Here is a 16,175-nt window from a genome sequence, read left to right on the forward strand (position 1 = left end):
TGGCCAAATGAAAGCAGCAGAACCATCTTGAAGAAGTATGAATGATCTGCATGCAAATTAATAAGACAGCACTTTCCAAAAGAAACATCCAATGCCGTTCTATTTTGGATAATTATATTTTCCACCAACCACGATTCTTTCAGTGGCTTAGATTCACCCTTGTTGATGGCTGGGCAGTAAACAAACAATAAGTGGCTGACATACACTGACATACCCTTTCTGTGCCCAAACTCCCATCTCTCCAATAGCGTTAAAATCATACGCAACTCACTTAGTCTCAATCAGTATGTCAGCATTGGTTGGATTCAGCACAGCTTTACAGATCAGCTCTTGGGTCACCGGAATTGACTTGTTCATGGACACACACAGGTCAGAGAGGTAATCTAAGAATCTATTGGGAAGTAAACACAAAAATAGGCATTCTCTTCAGATAACAGAAATTCTTTCCATTTAAGACCCACATATTGAGATGCCCTAAAAACAGCTAATGAATACAGTTGACATTTGTACAGTGCTTTTATATTTGCCAAATGAAGCAATGCACAAAGGAAGAGCATAAACGGTGAGCTTCCTAAGAGCCCCCATTTCCCACTGATATTATCAGAAACCCTAAATCTGGACAGAGGAAGAAAGAATTTAAAGGAAAGGAAGAAAAGCAAAAAAGAAAGACAAGAAAGAATTCAGAATGGAGTAGAGGGAGACAAAAAGAGGTACGTGATGTACTATAAGCATTCTGAAGGTCATATAAGCCACATCTTCTTAAACTTTTTCCATTCATTGTTCCTTTTCTCCCGAGGAATTTTTACATGTATGTTTGTATGTATGCAAATCAAACATTTATTGATAATAAATCATAATTTTGTGACTACATACACACAGTTTAAGAAGCTTGGATCTAGGCTATCTACTTCATTTTAGAGAGAGGGGAAATGAGACTGACAGAGGGGAAACTGCTTACAGAGGCAGTATTCAAAGCCCAGATTCGCTCTTAGGAGGCCTCCTTCCAAATCCAGTAGCAGGGAGCAGCAGAGCCCCACCAACCATTCTCTCCTTAAGTATCTTCACTGGCTGTCTACCTCTGGTCTAATCAGTGTCAATATATGTGGCCAAGAAGTAAATTTAAGGAGTTAAAAACAGCCTGTGTGCACATTCATCATCTGCTAACTCTTGTGTTGGTTGGCGTGTGAATCAACCAACCAGCAACTCACTCTGGCCACAGTGAAATCTGCTCCTGGCAAGACTCTAGATCAATAAGAAATGATGGTACCCTCTGCTTTCCTAAGAGTGAGAGTTGGGCAAGTGACTTGGAAAAAAATCCCAAAAGGAATTATCAAGCCCTGGTAACCTCAAGGAAATATAACTGGAAGAGACCTGAGCTCACCTCGTCCAGGTGAGCTCCCTAGCCTAACAGGCTGAGTATCTGGCTGTCCCCACAGCTTTGGGTCCACCTCACCTGGGCTCCCGATTTTTTCTCACGAGGCTGACGAAGGTGTCGATCTCTGCAGCAGTGATATGCTTCTCCAGGAGCTTCCGATTGTTGTGAAGCAGAGCTGTGATCGTGTCTTCTGCCAGGACATCGTAGCCAATTTGCTTCTGCATGAAGCCGAACTGCTTGGCGATGTACTCCTTTGGGAGAGCAGGGTTTGGGGGGAGGAGAAGCCATTTGTAATCATGTTCAAAATTAAAGAAAAGGGCACTAATTCACTGATCAGAACCCAAACTTCTATGGAAAATGAAGTCACTGTGCCCAGATTTCTACTCTAGGAAGAGGATGCCCCTCAAAGTAAAAGCTAAAATGTTCTCACACCCCATATTTTTCTAAATCTGATAAGCGAATATAATTGAGCAAAGCATCATTTAATGCTTTCAGGTAGAGGTGTTTCATTAAGTGCACAGTTTGAATTTTAAACTAGCGGCAATTTTTAAAGGTCAGACTTTGTTTATTAGCTCTGAATTTATTACTAATTCAAGAGGATCTAATTGTTGCTCTTTGCTCTGTTTTTGCCGAGTAGATGAATGTTAATCCTATTTAAATCCTTTTGAACAGTCTCATCTCAATTTTTCTCTCTCAAAGATCTATATGAATTGAAATAAATCCCTGTAATCATCTCTATTCTGTAGTTAAAAAAAAAACAAAAGCAAAAAAACAAAAACACCTGCTTTCAAAATTGTAGAACACTCTTATGATAATTACTATAAATATTAGTAATCCCACTTTATAAATGGGGAAACTGAGGCTCAGAGAGGCAAACAGACTTGCCTGAAATCGATGATTAGTAAATAACAGAGACAGCATTTGAACTTAGGCCTCTCTTGAACTTTCTACTACACAATGATTTTCTCTGATGATCTAGGCAGGAGTTCTTAACATGGGAGCCATAATCTTGGTTTTAAATATTGTAATAATAACATTTAGAAATAATTGGCAACCTTTAAAATGCTAGGGGATCAGAATGAGAGGTAGCTAAGTGTCAAAGGGAATAGAGTGCTGGGACTAGAATCATGAAGATCCAAGTTCAAATCCAGCCTCACACATTAACTAGCTGGGTGGCCCTGGGAATGTCATTTAATCTTTTGTCTCAATTCATTCAACTATAAACTAGAGACAATAATAGAGCCTATTACCCAGAGGATCAAATGAGATGATGATGATGATTATTTAGTACAACTCCTGACATATTGGCTATCATCATCATTATCACTATCATCATCATTCTTTGTTTTACATTCATCTGATTTTTATGCATTCAAAAACATTATGTTGAGGTGTCCAAAGGATTTATCAGATTGCCCATGGGATCCATGACAAAAAAAATAGTTAAAAATCTCTCTTCTAGTGGAACATTTCTAAAGGCGAGTAAAGTGGTATTAAATCACAATTTATCTATGTTAAGATAGTGCCTAAGTATACCACCTTGGTGCCTCATTTGAAGCAGATAAGTATCCTTCCAGGACACAGACTTTGCCTATCTAATCCTGCTGTCTTATTAGTCTATTGAATTATAATATATTACTAGTTGGATACACGCCTTGAAAATAAATATCTTCTTCCAATATGGCACAGAGGTGGCTGACCCTGAATTAATTCTTGAAGGCTTTGCCCACAACACTCAGAAAAGTGCCCCACAATGGGAAGAAGTCAGTGGAGGAGTCAGTGATGGACAGAACATCCTTCATCTGAGGAACCCTTTTAGTTATGTTTGAAGAGTCATTATCTGCACCTATAAAACATACTTCATAGGACTGGTGAAAAGCTCATGTGAGATAAAGCCTATAAAGTGCTTTATGAGACAAGAAACACTAAAATTAGTTATTATTACCAGGCAGGAATTTGGGTCTGGAACTAATTTCTAAAAATTTCCTCACAGGCAACATTCTGGCAAGAGAAACCTAAAGTACAAATAACCTAGACAAATGAAAATTAAAAGACACCATGAAGATACCATAAGGTTCCACAAGAAATCAGGATGAAATCAAGTTAAATAAAACAATGGGTTTCATGGGATTTTTGTCAGAATCCTTGGATCTCTGGTATCTAGAAAAGACAGCGCCTCCCTAAGAATAGAGACTCAATGATCAAGTGAAATTTCTACTCTCTCTATCCATTAAGAGAAAAATTATTTAGGAAATCAAGTTCAATTAACAATTCCCTCTCCCACCAACTGCTGGTCAAATTGCAGCCTGTTCCACACCTGGTTTTTCCTGTAGTCCTGTTGTGAATGTCTTAACACCCTGTAGCACAGCCGACAGATGTGTCTGAAGGGAGCATGTCGCTGATCTCCCAGCTCCTCCAAGCGGAGCATCGGTCCATCTCCACAATCTGTAAATGGGGCCTGCAGTAGCTTGAAAATCTATAAAGTGTTTTAGAAAGGAAAGGAGGATTCTCACCATCTTTGAAAAGTCATGCTTTTCATTTGTCTCTAGATAGTCCCAAAGTAGATAACATAATTTAATGAGCCATAAGCAACTGGGCACTTATTGAGTATAATATGGTCTACATTCAGTAGCTAGATCATAAATATTTCATCTGTGCATTCATTCCACAAGTACTTATTCAGCTTGTTGACTGACTGTGGAAAGAAAGGTTTGAAATATCAAGCCAAGAGACATTTATTATGTGTGAAGGACTCAAGCAATAGGGAAAGGGCAAAGTTAAATGTGCAAATAGCACACTATAATGATCTTAATTTCCCAATGTCCCATTTACTACCTGCAAGAAATTAACAATTTCTAAAAGATACTATTTCTCTTTAAAAACTCCCTACAATCATCACCCACAACAATTCATCAGTTCCCAGCCTAACCAACTGAGTCAGGAATTATAATGACGGAATGTCTTGTGGTCTGGGGATTATAAGAGGTGAATGAGAGGACAGGAGATTCATGAAGTGATTGGGAGGAAAAAAGATTTATAACTAAATATTCCTCTTGTAAATCTATTAAGTCATTACTTAAATTTATTAGGAAACCTTAGCCCTAGAAATCAGATGCCCTTAGGCCTGAACAAGTCTCTTGTGGGGGAATCACACAAGGAACTCTATAGGAAGAATGATTCCATTCATTCTTTACAAACTCTCCCTTGTCATGCATGCCAGCTGACCTGCTTGAGAATATTCTGTTCTCTCATCAGTTTCTGACGTTCTCTGTTAGGTTTGGAGAACACTACTTCAAGCACATCTTGACCCGAATTAGTTCCACCAGTGACAAAGTAAACTAGATCTTCAAGTAGCTTGGTCACGGATCTAGAGAAGAAAGCAGAATCACATACTCTCAGAGTTGGAAGGAACCTGAAAAAACATTTAGTTAAACTCATATCTGAGTAGGAATCCCTTTTGCATTATCGCTGATGAGTGGTTATCCCAACTCTGTTCAAAGACCTCCAGTAAAAGGGAACCCATTAAAGCCTCCAAGGGAGTCTAGTTTATTTATGAAAATCTCTTAGGGTTAGGGCGTTTTCCTTCATGTTAAGTTTCAATCTTTCTCTCTGCCATTTCCAACCCCTTTTCTTAATTCTGTCCTCTGGGGCCAAGCAGAACAAGCTAAGACTTCTCCAACACAATAGATGTATTCAAATTCTTCAATCCACGTGGCAACTTCATTTTGCCAAACTATAACTTCCTCCAGAAAGACAAAGACAATTTTAAGTACATCAAATGCTTGAGAAGTATTTGAAATATCTTCTTTCTTCTTCCACGTCTTCTCCAGTCTAAACATTCCTAATTCCTCTGGTAAGCTAAAGACCTTCAATGGCAAATATATTACATAATGAAATCAGGAAGCATTAAATTTAGTTTAGTAATCAAGATCTTAATAAATCTTCCCCCAAATAGAAGTTTTTCAGAACTGAGGGGAAAAAATGATTACAGAACTAGGGATTTAGAATTAAAAGGAACTTCAGAAGACAGTTCAATCTATCATTCATCAATCAGATGAAGTAACTGAGGAACAGAGTTAAGTGACTTGTCCAATATCACAGAGCTGGGACTCAGGTCCTCTGGCTCTAAATCCACTTTCTATTCTACTCTGCTGCCTTTCATTACTGAAAATTAAAAGGTGAAATTACCAGTGATTTTAAGATTCCAAGCATTTGGTGAGAAAGTCAGTGATCAGGTTCATGAAGAATGGGTAAAAGTCTCTGCTCCCTTTATAAGTAGTTGCAATATTCCAAGATAGCTCATGGGAAGAGATCACAAGTCCATCATAACTGTATATTCTACCCTACTATAAAATCCAGTGATTACAGAAAAGGGAAAATGCATTTCTTCACTTCCTTATCCCTTTACCTTCTTTCATTCTGTGTGATAGTTCCCTTTTCCAGCTTGCCAGCTATGGATCCCAAAACCTTGCTTGCATCATTGGCAAAGTCCAAATCCCGAACCTCAGCAGGAGACACCGGAACTATGGCAAAAGCTTCCTTGTCTTCCTTCACAGGAGATGTGCCAATCTGAAAAATTCAAAGAAATCCAAGAAATGAAAGGGTTAAGAGGCCAGGCAATGGAATTTCAATTGGCTTAACTATATAAGGAGTGGAAATGGCAAAATTTTTCATGGTGCCTTATACTTAAATATCAACTGGAAATTCAATGGTCTTCAAGTTTATAAGCCAAACCATTGTTAGCAGCCAAAACTGTTCTTAAGACAGGCATGAAAATCCAGGTAATTGCATAAGCTTAAAGACCAGAAGCTAAACTAAATAGTCTTATTATTTCTACAGCTCTGAGCTTGCTTCATTTCAGGTCTCTCTGCAGAGAATTCTTTGGGAGAACTCTAGTTTGGCCATGTTCAAGTTGGTCATGAATCAACAAAACTTGACAAGTTGGTATGTTTCCCTTCTGGACACAATGAAACCTTTTCAGTGGGGATCAACCAAAGACCCAAAGTCAGCAGCCAAGTTCCCAGACTTACTTTAAGCATCACCGGTTTTTCTTCTTCCTTGTCAATGGGGATATTTGTGCTGTGAACCCAGGTATTAGTGCACAGGTGTCTGAGCCTGACATAGGAGTTCCTAAAGGCAAACAAAAATTCGGCATTTGGGGGTATTTTAGGTCAAATTTTTTTGTAATCATTATGTTCCAAAACATCCCAGCTGTCCCTTCCCAGAAAGTAAATGCACAAAAGATAATTGGTGGGTTTTGTTTTGTTTAGTTTTTTATTATTGTTTTTTGCCATATATATTGCAATATTTATTTTTTAAAACCATCTAGTTTCATCAAATGTTCAATATCTATCAATTTAGGAAAATGGTTAATTTGTTCAGTCCAACTTACAATCTTTTCAGATTCTCAGCCTGGCATATTAAGTGATCAATACCCATGACAAGTACCCTAGGAGCAACTTCTTATATTCTATAGTTTTTTTTAAATCAACAGAATTATAACTCCCCAAATTAAACATTTATTGAGAGATTAATATGTTAAGCATAAATATGGATGGAGGGCATGGAAATACTAAAGGAACAGTCTCTGTTTTTAAGAAGCTGAGTTAGCTGCACTAATAGGTAACAATGATATTATATAATCTGTTCCCGAGTGAAATTTTCTTTAAATATTTAAATGGATCTGTCATCTTATTGATTGAGGAAGGAGGCAATTTCCAACCCAACCATGCCTGCCCAGTTTTTGTGTGGGTCTCATGCACATTTCTAAAACTTAGAAAACTTTCTCATCAGAAAGGTACCAACGTAGCACTAAAGCCATCTCTCTTTCTTGCTAGGGGACCCAGCCCTTACATTCTCATTGTTATATAATTTTTTGATGACATTCTTTATCTTTTTTAAATCCCTTGTTGGTTAGTTGTTGCAGCCTGCTCACACCCGCTTTGAATTTTTCCTCTATATAACGTTCATATTTAGTTCTTTAGAAGCAATGGTACTCTGAGTATCTCTTCCAAAAAAACCAACACTAGACAAATGATAAAATGGATCTTTCTTTCATTGGTCTCTTCTTTATTGGTCAAGTACTCAAAACCTCTGAACTGATCCACAGCAATCCTTTCCTAGCCAATCCCTTCCAACCCCAGTGTCTCCTCCATCTTACTGACTGATAAGTCTTCCTAATGTAGATCTGATCACATTTTACCTCTTATCTTACCACATTTACCAAAAAGTTCCTGCATTTCCTCATTGCTTGCCAAATAAAAAGCCTGACATCCAGGCACCCCCTGTAATTTGATTTCAGTTTTATCTCCCATCAATCTCCACAAAATAGAAAATGCTCCAGACAATGTGAAAGAGTTTTTTATTGTGAGCCCCTCTTCATTCTTTTATTGATACCTGAAATATTTTCTTCCAACCATGTCAACTTACTGAGGTTCTATCTTTTTTTAAATACCCATATAAAATGTCACATCTCTAGGAAGCCTTCTGGATTCCCCTTTTTTGTCAAAAGTGATTGGTTCCCTTCTTGGATCACTGGCAGTCTTTATCATTAGACTGTCAGGTTCTAAGGGCAAGTACTTAAACTTACCTTTGTAACATCTTCAATTCTTAAATACATTTGTTCTGCACAGAGCTGGCATTTTCTAAACTTTTATGCTTAATGTATGAAAAAAAAAATAGAGTCCTCCCTAATATATCTCTTTCCGCCAAAAGCACGACAAAACAAAAATCTTATAATTAGTATATTCATCAACATCTTTAGTACAATTCACTGAGCCATCTAGCACTTCTAACACACCATCACCAACAGCATTTTCTTTCTTATTATTTCTTCATTTGGTCAGCAACACCCAATCACAAAGGGGGAAGGAAGATGAGAGTAAAAACCATAAACACTGAGAATATTCAACTTGAATTAGTTTCATGTGTTTTCCTGACCATGGTACTTCATAACTAGGCCCTTTAGATTCCTATTTGATTACATGTTTGAGATGTGATTACTGAATACTTATATGAAGGTGGAGAGGGCAAAGACCTGGACTGAAAATCAGAAAAAGTAAGTTTCCAATGTTAGCTCTGCCATGATTTCTTATATGACTTCAGGGAAGTCTCTTCTTCCATCTTGGACTTGGCTTCCTTGTCTTAAAGGAAGGAGTCTGTACTAGGAAACTACTAAGGTCTCTTCTGATTCAAAAATCTATGGCCCTTTCTTTCAAAGGACAAAGGGTTACAGAGCTTGACTCCTCCAAACATTGGCTATTTAATACAATACTGGCCTTTCCTAGGAAAATCTGGATATATAGCTTTTCTTTCTACAACAGTACTTGATTTAAGAGATGACAAAACAATGCAGCTGTCAGAGCACTGCACTGGATATGAGAGACCTGAGCCCTTGATCTTGTGTTATTTTATCTTGATCAGATTATAATCTTTCCTTGCCTCAGTTTCCTTATCTGTAAAAACAGAAATGATACAGTCTTCCCTGCCTCAAAGGGCTCTCAGTGAGAAAAGGCAAATGAGAAAATATACAGGAAAGAAGTATGTAAATTTGGAAGTTCTACACTAATCTACAGGAAAGAGGCACCACTATTAAATTAGGTTCCAAGCACTGACTCCTAAAAGGAAGGCTTTTTCTTTCATACCTTGGAACAAGGCTATCACCCCCTCGCAAAGTGGTAGGATCTAGCTCAAAGATGGAGGAGATATCATTTCCTTCAGGCACAGAGACCAGGGAGTATGCCATCTTTTCTTGGGCATTTCGTAGCCTGCTTCGTGAGGTGTCCTGATCAGAGTCCATCTGAGGAAGAAAATTCATGAGAAAGTCAGAGACATGATTTGCCAAAAGCCACACGTACTAAAAGCATCCTCTAAGCCGAGAAGAATATCAGGTACCAAGAAGAATGACTCTGAATGCCAGGGGCTGGCAGAAACTACACCTCTGTTTCAAAAAGCTCATAAAAGTTGACAATTAGCACTTTGGCCAAAAAAGTTATGCAATGCTTTTAAATCACCCTTGGTTGGATAAACACTTCTGGTGTTCCATGAAAGTAATTCCACCGGTGATAAAAAAGGAATTTAGTCCCTTTAAAGAGACCAGCCAGAAATCTAAAAGCATTTAAGAGGTCCAATTCATCTGAGAATTTTGTTCTGAGTGGTGGTCCACATCTATCCTATTAAAGAAACCATCTACTTTTAACAGAAGAAATATTCAAGCTAGAGTAATCCCAATGCATCCATGACAAATGTTCTTTCAAGAAGGTTCAGATTCTAATTCATCCACTCACTTTGTGTGTGATTTGGGGCAAGTCATTCATTAACCTTTCTAGATATTATTTATTATTCCACTTGCAACATGAAGGGGTTAAATTCAAGGGCTTCTAAAATATTATTCTTTATACGAGTCAATAGTGTAGATTATAAAATCAGATGGGTCAAATTAATTTATCCAGAATCAAATATGAAAATATGCTTGAAATAATTTAAGGCTGACATGATCTTGTACTGAAACATTACAAACATGGGTTAGCAAGAAGCCAAACATTTCTGAGAACAAAGGATATTAAACAACCTGGGCTTTTTGGAGAGGTTATAAAATCTCCTCTTAAGGAAGTCTTTCAAAAAATAGATCAGATGCCCATCTACCTGAGTTATTTCAAATTTTAAAGCAAATCTTGACAAGAAGCTTGGTTTTTCAAGATCCGTTTTATTCCAGTGATTCTATATGGATGGGCTCGAGTTTCCCCTGCTAGTGAAGCATAAGAAAAATGCTTTAACAGTCAGCAGTTTCAGTTATTTGGTGACAAACTCCAACTAGAAATAACAGGTTTTTCAGTTCTCCTAATCCTTTTGTCTTTGTCCTCCAACAACAAAGAAAACAAACAAGTTAAAAGATATCCACAACAAAAGAGCCAGATTCCTCCTTTGAGGCTCAATATCTTTTGGGGCAGGCTCCCTAAGGTTTGCCTTTTTCATTAATCATCTGTTTTAAGCATTTTTTCTTCAGCATTTAAGCATTCCACCACTACTACCTCTGAAACACATTCAATATCTAAAACTTGTCACTTCTTCCTCTCATTTTCTCCCTCATACTTTTTGGTGATCAACTGAACTGAACCCCAGTTGGCCTATGTTATAGAAGCCGTACATAGTCCAGGACCCACAACAGAATATGAAAATGTCAAGCAGGCAGGACTGATCCTGACTGGATGGAGTCTGTTATAGCTCACATAACCTGCAAAGCATTCCACACATCCTTTCAGACCCAAACTCTGCAATGGCCACTAAACAGAGGAATATGGCCAAGCCGTGGCCTGGTGACTAAAACTTCAGAGAAACATATGAGAAGGTCAAAGAGAACCTGAGGTTGCAAGAAGGCAGCTCTGTCCAGATCTTAGCTACTCATACTTTCCTGACATCTTGGTCCAAAGTAAGGCAAACTAGATCACAGCCATGTTGTTGTGCAGGCTACTTTTGCCATCTAGTGGGCAAATAGCAGAAATCAATAGGATCAATCCTAAACACTAAAAGCTTTCCCATTTCTCCTTTTTAAATGAATGGTCAAAAGGTACCCTTAAATAAATAACATCAACCACTAAGGGAAAGACAATGCATTCAATAAGAAATTAATAGGGGGAAAAGTTAAGACCAAAAGTGTTAAATATTTTTACATCTGTTATTTCCCAACTTTTCTATTCTTCTGTTAATGGGACCCAAGTTAGCAGAAAAGTGAGTTGTGAGTATATTAGCAATACAGGCAACTTCCTGAGGGAGGAACAGGGACTGGCGCCTCATTATAGTGGCAGTGAGCTACATCTTTCTCAAAGCCCTCATGTTACCCTTCTCATACTACAGCTACAGTTTTGAGTAATGTCCAAAATAATGAAACTGTGAGTTCTATATAAGTATATCCATAGCCAATGTCACAGACACTATGCTCTCATCCTAGCTCTGAAAAGGAGAAGATAATTCTCAGTTACCAATGGCAGGATTTTTTTGCCTCAGATCAGCTACCCCTATAATTCAAACTTCAACTAAAATAACTTATAAGTAAAATCATGAAACTAGTTAGTAATACTTTATAAAATCATAACGAATGGGCAAATTTCAGGATTTTCTAAAAGAGGAATTAAGTATATTTTAGAAACTAGAGACTAGTAAACCTGATATTGATCCCAGAAAATTTCTAAAAATAAATCATTAAATATAGCTCCAATCACTTAGATGGAGAAAAGGTGATCATTAGGAATTAGCATGGGACTATTCCCACATCATCATACATATTTAGAAGAGAGCGTGTGTGTGTATGTGTATATATATTTATGAGACTTAAACTGCATAAAGTAGGTTTTCTTATTTATTGGACTGAGTCATGCTGTATCTTTTGTTGGACCTAACATTAGTAATGCTTAGTGCACATAAGGATTCATGGATTGGTGAATCAACAAGTTGTTCCCCCCCTTTAACCTATGTTAAGAATCTATAGTGGGGGCAGCTAGGTGGTGCAGTGGACAGAGCACCAGCCCTGAATTCAGGAGGACCCGAGTTCAAATCTGGTCTCAGACACTTAACACTTCCTAGCTGTGTGACCCTGGGCAAGTCACTTAACCCCAGCCTAAAAAAAAAAAAAAAAGAATCTATAGTTCATAGGATTGAAATCCTCAGTAAAATAAAAAGATTTAAGGATTTTAGTTAGCTACAAGCTTAAAGAATAAACAATAATTTATAGCTATTTTTAAAAAATGTAATGGAAATCATCTTTTTTTTTTAATGGAACTATAATGGTCAGAATAAGAGAGTTAAAAGTCCTACTATATGTTTTCCTATTCATACCACATCAAGAATAATGTTTTTAGCTATAGGAACCAAAAGAAAGGCAATGGAAAGCTAAAGAACATGCCAAGGTAGGTAACCGGGATGATTATAAAATAGTGGCTGAAATAATTAAAGCTGTTTAATACAGAATTGAAAAAAAATTAACTTAGGGAATATATAACAATTTTTGTCATATGTATCTGAAGTGTTGTCATATGCAAAATAATAATATAAATAATACGTGTAGTCACATAAGGCAGAATTGGGACCAATGCTTGAGAGGTTAAAGGGGAGAATTTAGCTAATCTAGCAAGCATTGGTTCCAAATTCTGCCTTATATAGAAGAATGACTTAAAAGTGCTTTAGAGAAGCAAATGAATATAATTGGCATTTTATTATACTGTAAATATGAAATCAACAGGAAACATCATTCCATGGAATATTTTGTCATGCCATCTTACCAGTGCTTATGATATGAGCAAAAAAAACTATGCAAATAATTAAAGCTTATGCAAGAACATTCTAAGAAGAACTGGGCAATAACTTTCACTTCAAATAAACCTATGGCTTGATGATCAATGACTGCAATATAAAGATGATCACAGTAACGGATGGTGAAAAGTACAATGGAAAAAGTGACCTGTATTTGAGAACTCAAGCATCTAAATCCTTATGAACTGTTCAGAATCCTCCTGCCTCTATATATGTTTTTTCAAAATAGAGATGATAAGCACTGAGTCTGTCAAACACCAGAAGGAATAAAGAAACTGACTCAATATTTGTAGGCAATGAAAAACTGATCAATGATGTGAAAATCACAGGAGAATATGTTATTTGTTTATAGTTAGTCCATTAGACAGTTAGACCAATGTTCAGAATCTTTGTAAAGAAAAAGATATTGTGATAAATTGTAACAATTTTAAACTGACCTATTCAAACAAATTTTCGATGTTGAAAAAATAGGAAATGGAAAAAGACAGAGATACTGACCCTGATGGCTAGAAAGTTAGGGAAATTTGATTGGAGCGATACTCTGATACAGTAGATAACCTGAAACAATCAAGACTGCACAGAGGGAGTTAGAGGAGAAAATGGGGAACTGAGCTCTCCAGGGCACAATCTATGGTCAAATGTCAAGACATCTCTGAAGTAGATGGAAGGAAATGAAGAATAGCTATAGCCAGACCTGGATACCTGGATACAAACCAATGAGAACAATCACTTACAGAAATCAGAAAGTGAAGAGGTAAAAAAGGAGAGAGAGTTCCTAATCCAGACAGCAAATCCTCTGGCTAGAAAGTGGTCAGAAAGTGAAGTGTAATTGGGGTCAGGTCTAGATGTAAGAAGTAAATTTAATTCTCTTTAATTAAATCACTGATTATTCACAACAGCTTCATCATCCACTCATGGAAAACAAAGTGGATTAAAAAAATGCCTATTGTCCAAATACTGATATGTAGATAGATTCAGGCCAGGGAGTCATTACAGGTCAGTCCATCTGCCTGATCAAGGTATATCAGTTGGACAATAAAAGGCAATAAAATGGGCTACACTGGAATGAGCTGAACTGCATTTGGAAAACTGAGTGATGCTTTTAGTGATCCTGAGCTTGTCCCTCAAATCAGTCCTGCTAGCAAAAATGGTCCATCAGCAATGTTGCATGGTTATAAATTATAGGATACTTGCTCCCCAAACAATCAATTGTAGCTGACTTGTATGCAGATCCTCTCTGTAGGGAGCTAAGGTAATACATGAAAAGGTGTAATGTCTGGCCTAGCTCTCTGGAGGATCTCGGGCCAGCTTTGGTTTTAATGTAGGAGTGAAGTAGGTAGGAGAGTCACCAGGAGGATGGTCAAAGATGGAATGTTTCATTTCCAGTCCTCTTATCCCTTAAATACATCAGTATGATTACATCATCACAGCACATTAAGTATGTGTGAATTAGTGATCATTCCATCACTATACTAAGTATATGTGAACTAGAGAACCATCATCTCATCAATTACACTGAATTAACACCTTGCTGTATCTTTACTCCAAGTATATTTTTCTCAGAGTTCCCCAATATCTGCAAAAAGATCCCCACAAGATGAGAAGAGAAGGCATAATCTTTATTAATAAAGGAGCACTTATATCATTGAGTTCATAGATTCAGTAAAGTATGGTCTAAGTGGGAATATTATTGTAGGACTTCCTTTCATTTAAGAGTTGGGCTAGATGACCATTGAGATCCCTTAAATACCATGATTTCAGGAAGTAATAAAGTAGCCATAAAGGAAGCCACTGCTTCTTTCAGCAATAAGAAGTATTTTCTAAGAAACCCTAAAAATATACATGAACATTCCCCATGCTATTAGACTAAATATAACGTGGATGCAACTTGTTCAAGTTACATTTTTTCCCCTCTTACTCAAAGCTATAAGGACCAAAATCCAACTTCCCCAGACCCTTTCCCCAAAAAAGGATTTAACACTCCTTATCATTTAAAACTTTCTAATCCTTCTTAGCAAACAACACTCAATAGCTTTTTGAAGTAACTGTACTCAAACACCACAGTCATTTGGAAATATCATCTATACTAGAGACAAAGCATCAATTTGCTACAATATGACTAAACCGAAACAAAGAGCAAGAACAGTTATCCATTCCCAGGCAACAGAAGGCATACTCTTAAAACTGAAGGATATCAATTGGAGTATCGAGTGTGCTTTGGTTAACAGGACACTAATTCCAAAACCAAAACCAGTGGTAGGTATTTTGCCATATCACCACCCTGTATCCATTTCCTTATCCATATAATGAGCACACAGGATTCAAGCTACAGAATATATGGCCAGTCTCTTCTCAAAGAACTCATGACTTTCACCAGACTGAAATAAAATCATGAGCAATAGTGTCCACTATGACCGTCTGAAGAATACTAAGTCTACACAGGGGATAGATATCAGATCCAGATTTTCCCTTTCATTCAAATCCAGATTGTCCATTTCCTAAAAATCACATCCTACAGATTCAGAAAACCTGAGTTAGTTTCAGGGCTTACGGTCATGCCCTCCTAGATGAAGACAAGAAGTGGCTCTTGCCCATACTTACTGAGGATTGAAACTCCAGGCACTCTTCCTCATAGTCAGGGTCTACCTGATGAAAAAGAATCATTAGGAAGTTTAAAAATCCATCACTTTCTCAGGCTCATGGTCCTACTTTTACAATGCTTCAATGCCTGCAAACAATATTAGAAAAGCAAGGAACCTCTTTCTTCCCTTCTACAAAACCAGCATGCCACAACTACAACACACACAAGATACACGAGCACAACACACACATTACAAGTGACTTCTTGCCAAGTTGGCGCTGAGGTCTGGACAGAAGGAATGCAAATAACTGAAGGACTATCATAGTGATAGTCTGATTCAGACAAAAGTCTGATAGAAATCTAACCAAATCTTCAGAAAATAATTCTAAGAAATGCCTTTTTACTAGAATTTAAGCTAATCCCTTCCAGCAAGAGCTATCTTTATTCTGGTACACTTCCCTTGGCAAACCATTGTAATCAAAATTCTACACAGTCAGTTAGAAATTCCTTAGAGTCATATTTGAAATTTCAAAGTAGGCTTTTAAATTCTCAACTCTTAAATATTTGTTTAAAGAGAAAACGAATCATAGAATAAATCTCTCAAGTTTCAGACCTCCTAAAGAGTTTGGAACTTTTAAGTTCTACTTTCTTCAGGTCTGTCGAAGCAGAATGCTGATTCACCCACTTGTCAATAACACCAATGCACAAGTCAACAGAAATCTTCTGACATGCTTCATGCAGCTACTATGAATAAATCTCAACATCTGCCACACTGCAGGAAGTCTTCTTAATTTAATGTATAAATTAAAAAGCAAATTCCTTTTGTCCTTCACTATTAAATCTTGCCTTTAAAACTCATTAACAGTCATTTGAGCTGAAGTCATTTTCCTAAAATTTGACTTTTACTTTACTAAA

General features: G+C 37.1%; 1 protein-coding gene across 12 annotated transcripts in view; it reads right to left on the reverse strand.

Moving 5' to 3' along the window:
- ITPR1 (inositol 1,4,5-trisphosphate receptor type 1) overlaps nt 1-16,175 on the reverse strand; it is a 387,688-nt gene that overhangs the window by 200,701 nt on the left and 170,812 nt on the right. For 9 of the 12 annotated variants that reach the window (XM_074284051.1, XM_074284049.1, XM_074284048.1 and 6 more), the window contains 8 exons: nt 15,281-15,325; nt 9,019-9,173; nt 6,406-6,505; nt 5,784-5,944; nt 4,601-4,742; nt 3,693-3,851; nt 1,454-1,626; nt 272-391 (listed from right to left, as the gene is read on the reverse strand). In XM_074284051.1, coding sequence (XP_074140152.1) covers nt 272-391; nt 1,454-1,626; nt 3,693-3,851; nt 4,601-4,742; nt 5,784-5,944; nt 6,406-6,505; nt 9,019-9,173; nt 15,281-15,325 — 1,055 coding nt within the window. The remainder of the gene's footprint in view (nt 1-271; nt 392-1,453; nt 1,627-3,692; nt 3,852-4,600; nt 4,743-5,783; nt 5,945-6,405; nt 6,506-9,018; nt 9,174-15,280; nt 15,326-16,175) is intronic. The other 3 variants (XM_074284052.1, XM_074284050.1, XM_074284045.1) reach the window with 1 other exon arrangement.

The sequence above is a fragment of the Sminthopsis crassicaudata genome, chromosome 1 (genome assembly GCF_048593235.1).
Source record: "Sminthopsis crassicaudata isolate SCR6 chromosome 1, ASM4859323v1, whole genome shotgun sequence".
NCBI classification, from domain to species: domain Eukaryota; kingdom Metazoa; phylum Chordata; class Mammalia; order Dasyuromorphia; family Dasyuridae; genus Sminthopsis; species Sminthopsis crassicaudata.